This window comes from Elephas maximus, chromosome 23 (assembly GCF_024166365.1).
Source record: "Elephas maximus indicus isolate mEleMax1 chromosome 23, mEleMax1 primary haplotype, whole genome shotgun sequence".
Classification (NCBI taxonomy): Eukaryota; Metazoa; Chordata; class Mammalia; order Proboscidea; family Elephantidae; genus Elephas; species Elephas maximus.
The window spans coordinates 76069745-76088256 of NC_064841.1; the positions used below are offsets into that span (position 1 = coordinate 76069745).

At 40.3% G+C, this 18512-nt stretch overlaps 1 protein-coding gene across 1 annotated transcript in view; it reads right to left on the reverse strand.

The window, feature by feature from the left end:
- COL4A1 (collagen type IV alpha 1 chain) overlaps nucleotides 1–18512 on the reverse strand; it is a 172941-nt gene that overhangs the window by 82921 nt on the left and 71508 nt on the right. The window contains exon 2 of the mRNA XM_049867355.1: nucleotides 16845–16904. Within this exon, the coding sequence (XP_049723312.1) occupies nucleotides 16845–16904 (60 nt within the window). The remainder of the gene's footprint in view (nucleotides 1–16844; nucleotides 16905–18512) is intronic.

An 18512-nucleotide genomic window follows, 5' to 3' on the forward strand; every position in this document is an offset into this window, starting at 1 on the left:
TCTGTGTTGTTTCTCTCATGTCAGCACGAGTCTTTGTAAGATCAACAATCTACAAACTCTTGCACTTACCATAGGCTCAGGTTACTTCTCTCTCTCTCTCTCCTTTTTTTAAGCCCATAAGTATTTAATAATATACATAGTTTTGATATCCCCAAATTGCTTCCATTCCCCCCAACCAAGTTACTTGGCTATATCTTATCACTAATAGCACTTTCCCCAGGATGTTGCAATAATTTCAAGACTCCATTAATCATGTTAAGAATCTGAAAGATAAGAACAGTTCCATGGAGACTCAAACGTGACCAATCAATGTTTTCCGTATAATACAATATAATATCAGCAGAGCTTCAAATTTTACAAAACCCACTATTAGCTAAACGTTGCTAATTTGAAAAATCAGGGGTTATACCAATTAGAGTTAATAAAAAAACTTAACTTTAACCTATTTTCAGTAAACATTTATTCCTTTAAAACTCAAAGAAGAAAATTAGCAAAAATGTTGAAGTTTTTTTTTTTTTTGTCAAAATCTTGGTTTTAAAACTGAATAAGCATATAAGAAAAGTATATAATTGAACAATCAATACAAAATAACGGTGCATAAATAATGCAATAAATCCCGCTGCAGAGTGAATCCCAACTCATAGCAACGCTATAGGACAGAATAGAACTGCCCCTTAGGGTTCCCAGAGCTGTCGTCATCTTTAAGGAAGCAGACTGCCACATCTTTCTCTCACAGAGCAGCTGGCGGGTTCGAACTGCTGACCTTTCAGTTAGCAGAAGAGTGCTTAACCACTGTACCACCAGGCTCCTTAACACAGTGAGTAGTTTCTGCTTAAATACTTAGACAATAGCTTTCTCTTAGCAGGTATTCTCCCTTTTACGTCAATGTTGTTCAAGCCTGTTTTCTAAATACAATGTGGAGATATATTTTGGCCCAGAGAGTAGCCAAATTATAAAAAAACTAAAATAATAGAATCTTAATTATGCCATCTTTACTAACTTATTTTGTAGAAATTGTAAAGGTAAGACTTGGAAGGCACTTTTCTTCCTTTTTAAAAATTCTTAGTTATTTAATGCCAACAAATAAAATATTAAGCTCTTTGGCTAGGAATTAATATACAGTAACAGACAAATTGCATTAGAGTTTGTAAATCAGGAGGTATTAACTCTCCTCATAAAAAACAGACTACAGTTTGTAGAGTATAAAAATATGTGATCATTTTCCATGATTTGAAACTTTTTTAATAAATCAAGTAGAGGATAGATGACTAAATGTGTGTGGGGGGGAGAGAAAAAGAAGATCTATTAAGAGAAAGGTTAGGAGGTTAGGCCGTAGCTAGCTTCTGACGCTTCCTCTACACCCCCTCCCCGACCCTTCCACCCACCAACCACCCGCCCCAGGTTCCAAAGCATCTGACACATGAACGGAAGCAACTCCTTTTTGACGAGAAGCAGATTAGTCAGAAGTACCCTGAGGTGGCCTTCACTACTCTCCGGTCTCAGATGTAAAATTGCTAATTCTGTAAAAATTCTGAGATCTCACAAGAATTCCAAACCAATGGGAGCCCACCAAGGCATCCTTGAAAGAATAGGTAGGTTTCCAAACTCAAGGATACTTCACATGGATTGACTAGCTCAGCATCTCTGTGAAGTAGATTAAAAGCAATCTGAATAAATAGATGGAAAGTAGTCACCTTTCATACAGCTGTTTGATATTATGTAAAAAAACAAACAAAAAAAACCTTTAGTTGATGCTTTTAGTCCAGAATTAAGAATAACAAGTATGAAAATGACAGGGAAGTCACTAGATATCAGGGTTTGTAGGAGCTGTTCACAGCACCAAGGACCTGCTCTGTGGGTTTTTAATGCCAGAGCGGTTCCTCCAGTCCTGTATACTTCTCTAAAGGCCAGAGCCACATTTCTCAGCTGTGTACGGTGTCTCAGAGTGCAAAATCAAACCAAACCCACTGCCGTCGAGTCGATTCCGACTGCAGCAATCCTAAAATCAACCACGGCTCTGACAGAGATACCGGGTGACAGGAATATAGGATACAGCACAAAGAAACAGAAACTGCTCTTTCAGATGTAAATTCATACTGCTGATATAATAATTGCTGAGTAACTGACCAACTTACCTAAGCTCTTCTAGAACTCACTAAATTTTGTCATTGGATACCAGAGACACCCAGGGAGAGTGGTACCTATGTCAGGAACAAAATGTTTGACAGGACGGGGAAATGATACGTATGTTATCTGTCACTGTATGAAGGAAATTCCAAAAACAAAACAAAAAAAATTGCATTTTAAACTATACTCATTGAGTAGTTTAGTTTGTTGGATGCGTTACTTGAAATATAGGATTAGTTTGTAAATTTATGTTCTATCTAGACCCTTATTTTTTTGACAGGTTGTACTTCATCACCTGCTCCAGCTTTCTCTCTCTACACCCTCAAAGCCTTGGAGGGAAAAATCAGCTATGATGTCCCCAAGCTGGGGGACTTTATCATTAAAAATTTGAAAGCTATGCCCTTTAGATTAAGAATGTAACTAGACAAAGGCAAGTAAGTGAGACATGAAAGGAAATGAATGGTTATGTCCACTACCATTTTCAGAAATCACATTCTACACTCTCCCTCTTTCATTTTCATAAATCGATCACAGTCTACATTCTTCCGTCTGTCAATTCTCAATATTTATCTAATAGTAAGAACAAAAAAAAAAAAGTGAGAGCTGATAAACTGTCTCTAGGCCACGGATAATCACCAGAGAAGTCGTTTAAAAAATCATACAGTATTTAAATAAAGTTATTTCAAATACTAGCGCCCACCTTTCATCTCCAAATAAAATGATTTTAGAAGATACAAAGACCTAAATAGATGAGCAAATGGAAAAAATAAAGACTGTGGAGAAAACACACCCACAATTTCCCAAACATGACTGCATCAACGCAGGTATCATGGGATTTTTTCAAAACAGAAGAAGTGGAGAAAAACCAGATGTCATTTGGGGCTCAACAACCTTTAATCTTCATGTCAGCAGACTTGAAGAGAAGCTAATGATGAAGGCAAAATGATTAAATACTGTTGAATCGCGGTTACCCATTTCCTCGGAATACGTCATTGAAATAGTGTTGGACACTAAGGAAATGGCTACTTGTAAAATAATAACTCATTACAGCCCTGACCTTCTTTTCTTAAAATTAATGGAGTGTCCTGACATTTACTGCATACCACAGTTGCTTTTGGTAAAGTAACATTTTACTCCAGAAAGGCCAGCAATGACACAGTGTTAGAGTACCTTCTGGCACTTAGGGAAGACCCCAAATCAGAGAACAGTAGACATTTAGATTTAGAAAGCTCTTTAGAGATCAATAGTCCAACTCTTTTCCTATATAGATTTTGAACTTGAAAGCAAAATGACTAGATCTTTTTTGATTAAAAAATTTGCACCCAGTTACAAGAACTCATAAATACTTCTCCCAGAAATTTTCATTGCTCGAGGGCAAGTATGCATGAGGTATGATCTATAGCCCAAAATGCAGGATAAAAGAATTCCTCACCCTCACATCAAAATCTCAGGGTTCACAGCACATTCCTCTTCTGATACTCACATAGTCCCGGGTGCCCCACAATCCAGATTTCTGCCTCAGTTAATTAGCACTGGGGTCTTTTGGACGGTGCAAATGGTTAACGCGCTCAGCTGCTATCCAAAAGACGGGAGGTTTGAGTCTACCCAGAGGTGTCTGGGAAGAAAGGCCTGGCAAACAACTTCTGAAAAGTCAGCCACTAAAAACATTATGGAGCACAGTTCTACTCTGACACACGTGGGGTCTCCATGAGTCACCATCAACTCAGAGGCAACTGGGAAAAAAAACAGCATTAGAGCTCATCTTCAAACTGGCCTCTCTTGCAACCGTTTAGGCTCTAATTTCATGGTCCGTTTAGACTCTAATTTCATGGTCCCTACTATCCTGGAGCCCTGGTGGCACAGTGGTTAAGAGGTTGGCAGCTTGAATCCACCAGCCACTCCTTAGAAACCCTATGGGCCAGTTCTACTCTGTACTGTAGGGTCACTATGAGTTGGAATCCACTTGACAGCACACAACAACAACAACAACAACCATCCCATCTTGGTCCGACAAGTGCTTCTCACCTCTTTCCACAGCATCAGATCCATTGTGAGTTCGAAACAGCAGAAACAGTGTGGCATGTAGCCAGCTCCAAACTTATGATTCAAGAAAAAAGAAAAGACTCGTGCTAAAGGCAGGTGAGCAGAGGGAGTGCAAGTAACAACATGGGGCAGCAAGGTGGTGGTGGGGATTCCTGTAAGGAATGGCTGTGTGTGTGTGCGTGTGTGTGTGCTCACACACGTGTGTGTGTGCTCACACACGTGTGTGTGTGAGAGAGAGAGAGAGAGACGCAGAGACAAAGAGCAGAAAGAAAGCAGGTAGGCAGGTAGCTGACATCGTGTGTTGCAAAAATGTACGCCACGAGACATAAGAAAGTAAAACAGGTGTGCAAGTCAAAGAAAACAGGGGCACGTGACCAAAAAAGGAAGAAAAACAGCACAGAATGTGAGATAATGAGAAAACAGAAAAGCAGATAAATAATGGGAAAGGATTTGGAATTTTGGGTGGAAGGAACGTAAAGAGCAGAATTTTTTAAAAAAGAGAAGAGAAAAGAGATGCGGTTTTGGCCCACGTGGTGAGCATGTCAAATTCTCCTTCTGGATCAACACTGTGGACACCGTATTTTCGGAATCTTTTGCAGAGGCCAAATGCCTCTTTAAGTCAGTGGCCACATTCCATTCTCGGATAATCTCCTGCTTCAACAGATGTCATCATGCCCTGGATCCAGGAGGGCCCAAAAAGGAGGTAAGGAGAAGCTCGGCTTCCTCAACAGAGATAAGCAAGCAAATATCCATAAAAAAGAAACATCATTGCTTTATTTTATGCCCCCAAATCATACTTAGAATGTTATTATTAGCTTTTGCTGAAATTCCCCATCCCTCCCCCCCCCCACCCCCAACTCGCTACAAGTCAGAATTGACTCGATGGCAACGGGTTTGGTAGGGTTTTTTTTGGAGGCATCTATTACTACTTCCTGGCAGGCAAGACATTTTCGTTGGATGTCTAGACAATGTCTCTTGCAAAGAACTGGGTGTTCTACATCTGGAGACAGAATGCTGAGCCCCAGGAAGGAGAGATACCCTCCAGTGAGGCCTACTGAGACTTATAAAAAAACAAAAGTTGCCGTTGAGTCGATTCCAACTCACAGCAACCTAAAAGACAGAACACAGAACTGCTCCATAAAAACTGCCCCACAGGGTTTCCAAGGAGCAGCTGGTGGATTCGAACTTTTGGACAGCAGCTGAGCTCTTAACCACCATGCCACCAGGGTTCCTACAGGGTCACAGCTTCTTCAGTTGGTTCCCATGGCTCAGTGCGGGTGGTCTAGAAAGTAAATAAGGAGTACAGGCATATTTATTAAGTGCCTCTATATTTCAATTTAGAGCAAGACACCAAACCTTTCTGTGTTCCAACTCCTTATCTGAAAGAGACAGAAAATAATACTTGCCACCCACATCACAGTCATGCCAGCATGATTTATGATGTAATGTTTATTAAACGCCGTGAACCAGCATAAAAGGCGATACACCCAAAAGTCTTGATTTAAAAGGTTATAGAACACTCCCCAGCCTACTTGGTTAGGAGACATGTAATCTGGGAGCAATATTCATCTATGTACCTCCCATCAGATCAGAGAGCAGAGCCCCAGCATAAGAAAACAGAAGCTCTCAAGGGCTTAAAGAAAGACACACGTTCTGCTTTTTGCCAAACAATTTCACATTCATCTCAACTATGGCTTTTAAACATCTCTGGGTCTCATATATGGAAGTGGGAAAAAGACTGGGGAGTGAAATGGGGCAGAGTTTTCAACAGCAATTTCCCGAGCTGTCAAATTTTCCACCAAAAATCAGGGCAAACGTGACACTAAATTGAGGTATAACTCAGGTGCTATCACCTACACAGTGTGCTGCCTAAATTTAAGGTGCCGGGCAGTGAAACCCTGGTGGCGTAGTGGTTAAGTGCTACAGCTGCAACCAAAGGGTGGGCAGTTTGAATCAGCCAGGCGCCCCTTGGAAACTCTGTGGGGCAGTTCTACTCTGTCCTATAGGGTCGCTATGAGTTGGGATCGACTCGACAGCACTGGGTTTGGTTTTTTTTTTTTTTGGCAGTGAAAGGTTCAGTCTGACTTCCTTTGATCGCACTCCAATCCCCAGTGGGATCCACTCTCTACAATATTGTCTTCTCTTCCTTCCTTGCTCTTAGTAGGGCATTCAAGTATGGGGTTATTTGTGCGGCCCTCCTCGTTTAATGTCTTCCTCTGCCATGAGGCTGTAAGGTCCATGAGGGCAAGTACTAGGTCTGTTTTGCTAATCACTAGCTAAACCCATAAGCAGTGTGCCAGCGTGCAGCAAAAGCTCTGTAAAAATCTGCTGAGTGGATGAATGGAATGGGATAGGATGACCGACAGAGTTTTCCAAGCCCAAGTAGTTTATCTAGATCTATTATAAAAACCAAAAAAAAAAAAAAAAAAACCCATTCCTGTTGACTCGACTTTGACTCATGGCAACCCTATAGGACAGAACAGAACTGCCCCATAAGGTTTCCAAAGAGTGGCTGATGGATTCAACCTGCTAACCTTTTGGTCACTGCACCATATAGGAGCTCTAATTCCTTTACCAGTCTTCTAGGGAAAATCATTTCAAAACTGAACATTTAGCCAGCCAGATACTACAGGCACACCAAACCCACTCACATCAAACTTAAGGCCATGGATTTGTTACCTAGAATCAGTGTACTAACCCATGGACCTAACATGCTACGATGGGACCTCCATCAAAAAAAAAAAAATTTCTTTGGACAAACCCTCAAGCTCTAACAAGGAATGCATAAGAAATTCATTTCTATCATTCATTACCAAGAGCATCACTCATCTATTTGTAGACTGATCTGTAAAGCGTGAGTGTTTGGCAAAATCTCATGCTAATGAAGGAAAGTCCCTGGGCGGGCACTTTAACTCAGGTATGACTTCACGCAGCACTTCAGAAATGAGCCAAGAATCACTGTTACCTCCTCAGGTCAGATTCTCACAGGAAGGAACCCAGAGTCAACTGCATCTGGGACCAGGTAAGCATCATACTTTTACAGAATTATGCGGTTAACCAATGAACACAGGTTAAGCCGTAAGTAGTTACGGCATCCAAGTATAACTTTAAATTTTTGACGGATTCGTCAAAGCGGAAAAATAAACAAAGAGGCACCACTTCCTCCCTGGTCATCTGGTTTGCTCATTAGCTCTGACTAATTCTTCCTTTGTTTAATTGCACATTGTCTAAACCACTGCACAAGGATGAGGGCTCTGTTAATATCATTTTTGAGGATAAGATTCTCCACACCCATACCATATAATTACCCAGCATCATTACGTGCTGTCTGGAAACTTATTTTGAAAGCTCATGATATTTTACCAATAAACCAGGAAGAAAATCCAATTGCAAGGTTTTCCTTTGTTAGGGTTTGTTTTTTAGGTTACATCTCTGATCTTGAATTAAAACATACAGTCTCATTTTGCTCCTTTAAACAAAAAAAAAAAAAGATGTTTTGTCACGATCATGTTTACAAAAAAAAGTTTTTTTTCCGTAAATAGTCGAGACAAGGACAGGTAGTGCTTGACATCAATGATGACTGTGTGTACTCTGCCCCAAAGATCACAGAACACCATACTCCATTCGAGATATTTAATTTTCCACAACTCCTAAAGATGGAAAAAAAATCAACTCGCACTATCCTTAAAGCACACTGTAGGAAGGTGAATTGCACATACAGTTACAACTCAAAACACTAGATATAGTTTATGATTATAATCTAGCCCAAGTTTACCAGATCTCAGAGGTACATGACAAATGGGCAAACTTGGTTTAACAGAAAGATATCTATGGGTGAACCTCAGGTGCAGAATAAAAAAAGCTCACTTAGCATGGATCCTTTTTTTAGTGACTCTCCTATTGTATATTGTTGATATTTTACTCTGGATCCAGATGTTGGAAAAAAAAATCTTTGTTTTCAAAGTGCTATCAAAAAAGTTAACCACCAAAAAACTAAAAGTAGGTGAACATGGAAACCCATACTGATTCTCGCGGTCATCCCACCAGATGATGACTCACGTGCAGTGTGTGCAAATGGGAAGTAGGGCACACCTGGAAAGAATCTTGGCATTACATGACACCAGACAAAACATGGAAAAGGAAAAGAGTCTTTATTCACCTACATAGCCAACTAATGGGAAGAGAAGGAGCATACTATCAAATCCAGCAGGGAGTACTACTGGCACCAGAAGTATTGAAAGTGAGACACCTTGGGGGGTTGGAATCCATTCAAAGGCAAAAACAAAGCCCCCTTTCAAACACTATCTAGAGCAAGGAGCATTGGCTGGGGGGAAGAGAGGAGGTGGACAACATTTGTAAGGGTACGTATATCAGGGAAATGAGTTAACTACAAAAACATGCAGCCTTATTGTAAGAGACCGCGAGCTGAATAAAGAAAGGGTTGGTTTTCTTTCTGTCTTAAGGAATAATGATTCTGCAAATGGAAGATAAAATCACAGTGTTGACTAGAAACTAGAGACAGACCTCCCAAGTAAGTACATCTCATTTTTCTTTTGCCAAAGCATCCAAAAGCTACAAACACACTACCTAACATTCCTGCTAATACTCTAAAAACATTCTAAAATCCCACTGAAGTCCTGGGAGTACTTCTGTCACGGGGTGGAACGAGTCAATTTCTTTGGTCCTCGAGTTTTCATCTGTGAAGTGAGCTGTGTCAGCTACGTGGTGTTCAGTGGTCTCATGTCTAGGTTGTTTGTCTAGAACAAACCCAAGGAGCAAATTCTCCCCTGATGCTATTGCAACTTTAAAATACAGCTACCGCTAAAACTACAGGGGTATGTATGTGTACAAGACATTTTAAATTTCCTAAATGTGTTTATGTGCAATGTCTTTTATTTGCTCCTTTCAGCAACAATGAGAAATTTGCAGGTCAAAGGTCACTCCCTCTTTTGTTAGGATAACTTCGTTAAAATGACTTCAAACACTCAGCTGGTAAATGGTGGAACTCACACTAGGATTGAGTCTTTTATTCTACCATATTACTCCTCCTAAAGGATGTCCTAATTTGAGAAATAAGAAGGGTCTGTGGTCGAATAAGGTCCCTGGTGGCATAGTGGTCAAGAGCTCAAGCTGCTAACCAAAAGGTCGGCAGTTCAAATCTACCTTGGAAACCCTATGGGGCAGTTCTACTCCATCCTATCGGTGGCTATGAGTCAGAATCGACTCCACGACAAAGGGTTTGGTTTGGGTTTGAAGGTATCAAAAGGCACACGAGCTTACTAAAGGTTCTGAGATGTCCTAGAGTTTAAAAAAAGGAAGAAAAATCCACTTAACTTTAACTCAATGTTTCCTGAACTCATTTTTCCTTGGGACTGTATCTGTACTATCATCCCGAAGGTACCATCTATTAACATCCTAAAGAGGGTCTGAGGATCACATTTTGAGAACTCTGAACTACACACTACTGGTTCTCTGAAATGTTTAAAACATTTGCAAAAATAAATATGGTCAATCAGTCTCAAAAATATTAGAAGTAATTTTAAATATGTTTGATCGCTAACTCAACAAATCTCAACAGTTTATTAAATAGCAACCCTCCTAACATTTTATAGCAGTACCCCTGGATGATGCAAACTGTTAAGTGTTTGACCCCAAAACCAAAAAACCAAAACCATTGCCGTCGGGTGGATTCCAACTCACAGTGACCCTATAGGACAGAGTAGAGCTGCCTTGTAGGGTATTGACTACTAGCGGAAAAGTTGTGGTTCAAACCCGTCATAATGCGCCTGAGAACGGTGATCTGCTTTGGAAAAGTCACAGCCTTGAAAATCCTATGGAGCAGTTCCACTCAGCACACATGGGGTCGCCATGAGTCAGAATGGACTCAAGGCAACTAACAGCAACATTTTATACTACACAGCACTTCACAGTGCATTTTGACATTATATATTTCATATCTTGAAAGTAAATGGAATTTCTTTTTAAAAAAATTTTTAAATTTAGTTCTAATCTGGTAGGGTGCTGGCACATAGTAAGTAATCAATAAATAAATTGTTATTATTAATAATTCACTACTATTAGTCCAAATCATTTAATATATCCAAAGTTCCAAAGACTTGATTTGAGAAAACAGTAAATATTTAGGAGGAAATATGACACCTTTAACATTTAAAAAAATGATCAATATCATTTCATTCATGGGAAAGAAATTTCAATATTATGATCAAAAAGTACTAGAAAGATAATATTGTTCATAAATAATCTTTGAGAACCACAGTCTATTCTACACAGACAGAAGGAAAAATAATGAAAAGAGAATAGTTAATTCATATACGAAGCATAACGACTCGACAGCACTGGGTTTTTTTTTTTTTTTAATTCTTATATTGGAAACCCTGGTGGCATAGTGGTTAAGAGCTATGGCTGCTAACCAAAAGGCTGGCAGTTCGAATCCACCAGGCGCTCCTTGGAAACTCTATGGGGCAGTTCTACTCTGTCCTATAGGGTCGCTATGAGTCGGAATCAACCCAACAGCTGTGGGTTTGGTTTTCTTTTGGTTTTATTCTTATACTTTTTATTTCATAAAGAAATCATGGCTAAAAATGGTCCTATTAACTATATATAAATTAAAAGAAAGAACAATGAAATGAATCTATTTACAAATAGAAGAGTATGGAATTGTCAAAACACATCAATAAAACACAGAAGAATTTCACTTATGATATAATTACAACTAAGAAAATACCTTGTATTTATCATCTTAGAAGAAATCAAGATTCTTTATCTCAAAAGTCATGTTAAATTCTAAAGAATTTTTGACAAACTATTGAAATACAGCAAAAAAAAAAAGTAGAATGTTATGCATAACGTGGTAGAAATAATAGAACTTTACACACTAAGTAAGACGTGCAGTGTAATACCTAAACTCTGAAAAGCAGATGTTGCCGCGTCTCTGGCAACAGCAGCTGATGGAAGATAATCAATGTAAATTTTCACATAAAATTGGAAAATTTAGTGTATCTTCCTGTATTTAGTTATGATCACACCTCCAACATTCCTGGTAGATATTTTTTTCTTATTTACCATGTTCTTGAGAGCGAGATACTAAAAATACCTGTTTTGTATCCCTAAAAGTGTCGAGCAAAGTAGCAACTGAACAATGCATGTTGACTGACGAATAAAATATCTGAAGACGGACAGAGGAAATCCAAAAGCAATTCTAAGGAACCTACTGAAAGGGAAAACAAAAACATCTCTCCAAATACTGAAGAGGCTGGTGAACAAGGTAATGATCACAGCATTTTCACTAAGTCTAGAATGCGTAAGAAATATGGCCCCAAATTTCCTTGGGGAAACCAAGGGAGTGTGCCGGTACATAACAAAGACCACTAACTTTTAACGGGAGCACTGGATTTCCTGTAGGATAGGAGTATACGCCAGGACTTCCTAATTAATACTATTAATATTGTCTCATCTAGTATATGAGTGTATAGGTGTTCTTGTGTATCTTAACACAGACCTGAAAACTCCTTACCTCAAAATGCTTCCCCTTAAGGTTTTTATTCTTAATAATGTATGGAACAAACATTCCCTCAGTGGGATGGAATGCTTGTTATTCTGGGCTGGGCTTCCCCTAACATGTCTCAGGTGGGGAAGTGGGGCTCAGACTTGGGGAGATGACCCGTCTGACCTACTCTGCGTCAAAAGCAAGGTGGCTCCCCGGGGTTTATTTTTTTAACCGGACTTGAGGCTCAAGTTGACTCTCCTCTCTAAAACAGGAACTGGGAGGTCTGCCCAAGGTCCCAGAGGAATAGGTTAATTTCTCTCTGGTCCTCCAGCAACCCTTTCCATCATTAGCAAGCTAGAGAAAGTCTTCAGAAAGGCTTGCTTTCCTTGGCGGATGCCCACAACAAGGGTGTATACACCACAGATTCAGTTTGAGAGCATCAGGCTCAAGACTGTAGGATCTTCTCAAACGTGTATTCATCCTGATTTGTTGGGTCAGGATCTTCTTATCTTGAAGAGTGGAAATTGATTATTGCTCTCGTTAGTGCTGTTACTTGCCTCTATCAGCTATAAGAGATTGGCTAGTTCAGTGGTTCTCAGCCTGGGGCCATTTTGTCCCTTCCCAGGAGATACCTGGTAACATCGGGATACATTTTTGGTTGTCAAATTGGTGGAGTGTGCTATTGGCAACTGGTGTGTAGAGGCCAGGGGTGTTGCTAAACATCCTACAATGTACAGGACAGCATAAGGGATTTCAAACCATTGCCACGATGCCCCATAGGGTTTCCAAGGCTGTCGATCTTTACAGAAGCAGGCTGCCACATCGTTTTCCCGAGGAGCTGCTGACGGGTTTGAACCACTGACCTTCTGGTTGGCAGCCGATCACTCAGCCACCATGCTACCAGGGCTCCTGTTTGGCCCAAAATGTCGATAGTGCTGAGATTGAGAAATCCCGGCTGGGTGATTTCTTCAACTGTAAAATGGGTATAATAATACCTCCCCGGAAGAGTTGTTTGTGAGCGTTAAACATCGTAAAGCCTGAGTGCGTCCAGCACCATGCCTGACCCAAGGTAGCACTCAATAGATGACAGTCCCTTTGTCTTTCTTGTTCTGACATTCATGGGCCAGGACTTCTCTTCCTTGGCCAGTATCTGCTGTATATGAGCAGAGGCTATCATCTGACATTACGATGAAGAGAGAGAAGGGCTTATAAGGAGTTCCGATGTGGGATCTCCAACGTTTGCTGTCAAATACACAGGGAGCTAAATGGCTGGTAAAGCTACAAGCCATTTACCATCATAAGAGAAGAGCGTATCCTGTACAAACTTAGTCCATAAAGCCACACCAAATTCTTCCCAGATTTCCAGGGCCCCAAACAGAATCACTTCCAGACTGGCCACAGGCTTCTCCTACCCTTTCAGATCAGATAAGGTACACATGGCAGACAAAAAAGACAGCAGTTTCGTTTTTAAAGATCTCTGCTTTGAAAGAAATCTGGGATTGTACTATCTGATGACTCTATTATCGCTGAGCAGACCCAATGTGCGGAAAGGGGCTGTGATTTACAGACCGTCTAATCAGTAGGAACAGGCCACGGTGCTTCTTCCCCACATCTTTGGGGTGCATCGGTGGGGCTAAAGCATTCTAAGAAGAGACAGGAGATACCCAGGCAGTTCTCATTATTGGTTAGAAATACTATCATTTTGATTAATTAACGCTCTCTCTTTTTTTTTTTTTTTTTATGGTCCCAAGGCGGTGGCTTGGGGATGTCCCTTAGGACAGCCATCCTATGAGGAATTACCAAACCTCTTCTAGGATGACATTTATCAACTGGCCACAAGAGCTGTGTTCTTTCATTAATGTAGTTACGTTAAAGCTGCGGTCTTCAGGCATATATGTGACAGACGAACCTACCCTATATCCAAGCAAGTCTGCTGAACTAGTGGACACGGCACCTGCCTGGATCCTGCTCCATACAGGAAGCTTTCCCTTGATTTTATGATTCTAGACCACAGAGACCATTCTTTTCTCAGAATGACTGTAGCCTCTGCTTTCTCTCTGCTTCTCCTGGAGTTGGATGATTTGCTCTCCTGTCACTATTTATTTGGAGCCCTGGTGGCGTAGTGGTTAAGAGCTATGGCTGCTAATCAAAAGGTTGACAGGTTGAATCTACCAGCTGCCCCTTAGAAATCCTATGGAGCAGCTCTACTCTGACCTATAGGGTTGCTATGAGTCGGAATGACCCAATGGCAACGGATTTGGTTTATTCTTGGCTTTATTATTTATTCAATGCACGTATGGCTTGCCTCCCTACTATAACTTTAGGCTCCTTTTCTATTTTCTTTCTTGGACATTTGCCTGGTCACAGAATATAACAGTTTCGTATATAAACGTGGGCTTCCATAGCTAAAATATGTGAACACGTCTTGTACAAACTCTATCTTAGCAAAACATAAATGGTTAATTTCCAATGATATAGCGATAACACCTGGGAATATTTTGCCTTTTCTACTCACTCAAATAGTTGAGAAAATCAGGTTACCAAGCAAAAAAAGAGCTTAACGTTTGGTATTTCCGAGTAGGCAAGCTTTCAAAACTCTAATCAAATTAAATAGGTGGCATTCCGATACTGCTGAGGACTCTGGAAGAATGGAAAGCCGTTGTGTACCAAGCCAAATTAATCACCTCAGAGAAAACGTACAAAGACATGAGCGGCCAACCAGCAAGTGGGAAAGTCCATGGTCCAGCAGAGATGCTCCGAAGCCCAGTCACAGTCTGCATTTCCAGAATTTTACTGTTGAACTCAGAGTAAAATGCCTACCATTTATATTGATTACTTGAAAACTGTGAGGTTATAACATTAGCCATGATCTTTTACAATGAATTTTATTTCTAACATCTGCAGAAAACAAGACATTCTGTCAATTAATCACATCTCCATGGAAAAAAAAGTACTCAGCCAGAAGAGATTTGGCAATTTATATTGGGTATATTCCAATTTCCGTTGAGGGCAATGGTGGATTCTTAACAGCCAATAAGTTAAAGTGCTTCTAAAAAAAAAAAAAATGTGGAAAAAACATGTCCCAGAAGCAATGATTTCCAAACTGCTGAGGCTGTGGCACTCCTTCCCAGTTAGCTAACTTTACCCTCTCTCAGCTATATGGCACCTACTGTCCTATTTTTTAAATACAATGGATTAAATTAATTTAATTCGTACACATGTTGAGACTATTGCAGTTGCAGACATTCACTGGTAACTGAAAATCAGGCTGGCTATTTACACCGCCAGCTTTAAATTCTGTGATTACAAACCACTCTGCACTTACGCTCATGCAGTGTTTCTCAGATATGGGTGCTTTGAGAGTAGGTGGGAGGTGGCGGCAGTTGGGGAAGACAAATCTCTCTTACTGACACGCCAGCCAAGAACGAACTTCTCTGTTATTTAACCTTGGGAAGGGAGAAATGGAACCAGATCTGAAATCCCATCTAAGGTAAGCTCTGTGTGCTTCACGTCATTAAACTGGTCAGCTTCGCATTACTTCCAAAACAATAGGTGGAAGTTAAAAATCTCCTCTTTTAGTGAGAGGAAGGACCCCATGCCCTTGTTCAGTGATGTGTGGGGCATGGAGGTGAAAATATTTGTGTTCAAGATGGGAAAAAACAGATCTTCCTATTTTTGTTGAACTGATATAACAGCAGACCATTTTTTTCTAGATTTAGAGGAGCTTTCTAAATCCATGTAACAATTACACTCTTAAAAAACAAATTCAGAATGGTTTATCCTATAGCTTGCCAATATTATATTTTAAATATTCATTATTTCGTAATAAAATAGAAAATTCAGAATGGGCAATGGAGAACACCGGGTTTTGAGGGAACAGGGTCAGCCCAAGAAAGCATGGAGGGCCTGAATTAAGTGTGTTCTTTTCCCTTGATGAAGGTCTCTTGGTGGTGTAAATGGTTTTCGCTCAACTCTTCACTTAAAGATTGGTGGTTCCAACCAACCCAGTGGTGCCACGGGAGAAGAGGCCTAGAGATCCGCTTCTGTAAAGATCACAGCCAAGCAAACTCTAGACAGCGACTTACTCTGTAACGCGTGGGATCACCATGAGTCGGAATCAACTCAACACAAGGGGTTTGGCTTTTGGTCTACTCTCGTGGTGTGAAATCTTCATGAGGCTTAGCTAGAGGTAGAACAGAACTGTCCATCTTCCATTCCAGTCACAACTGGATCTCTGGTCTGTTCTAATGTCAAGGCTTAGGTTGTATCATAGAAGGTGACTGGCACACTCTAATCACGCATCTTCCCCGTCACCACACGCCTCACCTGGACCTTCACATGCCAAAGTTCTTTCTGATAAACAGGAAATAGGGATCTTGCCTCAGCTGAACATATCATCCACAGCAAGGGTCTCCCTAGTGGGTAATTTTGAAATTGAAATGTTTAAAGGCCCCATCCTTCCTGGATCAGTTATATGACACCAGATGTTTCCCCGCCTTCTCTGAAGATTTTTAGCCAACTTTGAACTGAAGTTGTTCAAGTCCATGATTAGAAGTCATAAAACTGTAAAAAAAAAGTCAGGCTAAAATATCTGGAAAGATATAACTGGATAAATCTACTTGGTTAGATTTTTAGATGGGTGGATTTCTGGTTAAAGTTAAAATGAGTCACACTAGAAAACATAACACATTTCTAGGTGTGTAGAGAGGGTCATGAATAAAAATACTCTAGAAAATGCAAACTTGAATGGAAAGCTCTCATGTTCAGGAGAAACTTCTTTTTAAAGAAATAATGCTAAGTTTCACTCTTATATGTCAATTCCAAAAAATGCTATCGACTCACAATTTTTTTGACAATATGCTTGTTCATTCTGGAGTCAAAAAAGAAAAATAAACCAAATCTCATTTTCTACATTAATTATTACTAATGATTACAATCATTTGGGGGAATAGTTATTAAGACTTAATTAATGCCTTTTAAGATTTATCACAAATAATTTTAAGCCTGGTTTTGCTTCTTTTGTGTTGCTCTGGGCAAAACATTAAAACAAGAATAAGTTCTTAACATGAATTACTATCGGGTTCATTTTAAAGTATTCATTTCTAATTATTTTCATGGTGATGTCAATTCAAAAGCAATAATTATTCTTTAAATCATGGCCACTCACCTTTTGTCCTTTCACTCCATGACAATCACATTTTCCACAGCCAGAGCCTCCACAGTCACCCTGGAAATAAGAAGAAAAGTACTTAAATAGGAGACTCTTTTCAAATTAAGATCAATGTTTGAATTAAAATGATTTCAGCCCCTTCGCCTATTTAGGAGACAATTGCTACTCAGCTATTATGAGCACTACCTCAAAAAATACAATTCACGCAACTCTAGCTTTGGTATCTGGAATTTGTTTTAAAGGGTGTCATGTTTTTACGGTTCATCTCTCCCCTTAAGAGATAAAACAACAACACTTAAGTAAAACAACTGGAAGAGTTATTCAGTCCAAAGAAGGAAGGTACCACCTACGCTTCATGCTTTCTCAATTTCTGTTTGCAATTGACTTGCCGGGGGATGGTTTTTAATAGCACATCATGTAGATTCCTAAGGCCGTGAAAATGTCTTGCTTCTGATTTATGAGTTTTAGACCTAACACCAAGCATGACTGAAAGCCCCCAGATGGCAGAGCTCAGGCTTTGTCACCTCGCATTCGCAGAGCCTAGCACAGTGCCAAGCATTTGTTGCTGTTGTTAGCTGCCTCTGACTCAACCCCGACCCATGGTGACTCCATGTACTTGGTCCTGTGCCATCCCCACAATCAACTGCGGAATGGACCACTGTGCTCCACAGGGTTTTCACTGGCTGGTTTTTGGAAGCAGATCACCAGGCCTTTCCTCCTACTCTGTCTTAGTCTGGAAGCTCCACTGAAACCTGGATCACGGCACCACACGAGCTCCTACTGATGGACAGGTAGTGGGTGAGCATGAGTTACGCCGTCCGGCAACTGAACCTGGGTCTCCCACATGGAAGGCACCACTGAAACACCAGTGCTCTCGAGCCTAACATATAGAGGTACTCAAAAGTGTTGGTGAAAGGAGTGAATAAATGAATGAGTTACCGTTCAAGCCTAATCCTTAAACAACTGATTCCCAATTCAAGTTCGAATGTCCAGTTACAGAACATTCAAGAATAAAATATCCTTTATAGTTTATTTCTAACACTAAAATTAATTTCTAAAATGCAAGGGAAAGAATCCAAGCGTATAATCAAAGTTGCAGAAAGGGAACTAACATTTTTTGAGAGGCCCATGTGGGCCACAAACTGTGCTCTACAGTTCCAGAGCTATCATCTTATTTGATGATCCTAACAACTGTTTTGAGATAGGTGTTACCATCCCCATTGTACAGACACAGAGACTGAATTAAGAGACCTTTAATAACACGCCGAGGACAGAGTTGAAAGTAGAACCCAAGTCTTACTAACTTCAACTTCAATTACATAAAACGCCCAACACATTCAAAGACAAGCATACGATGATGCCTATACACATTTATTAATTCCCTTAGAGGAACACAAATTTTTAAAATAATTTTTATTGTGCCTTAAGTGAAAGTTTACAAATCAAGTCAATCTCGCACACAAAAACCCATATACACCTTGCTACACACTCCCAACCACTCTCCCCCAATGAGACAGCCTGCTCTCTCCCTCCACTCTCTTTTCATGTCCATTTCGCCAGCTTCTAACCCCCTCCACCCTCTCATCTCCCCTCCAGGCAGGAGATGCCAACATAGTCTCAAGTGTCCACCTGATCCAAGAAGCTCACTCCTCACCAGCATCCCTT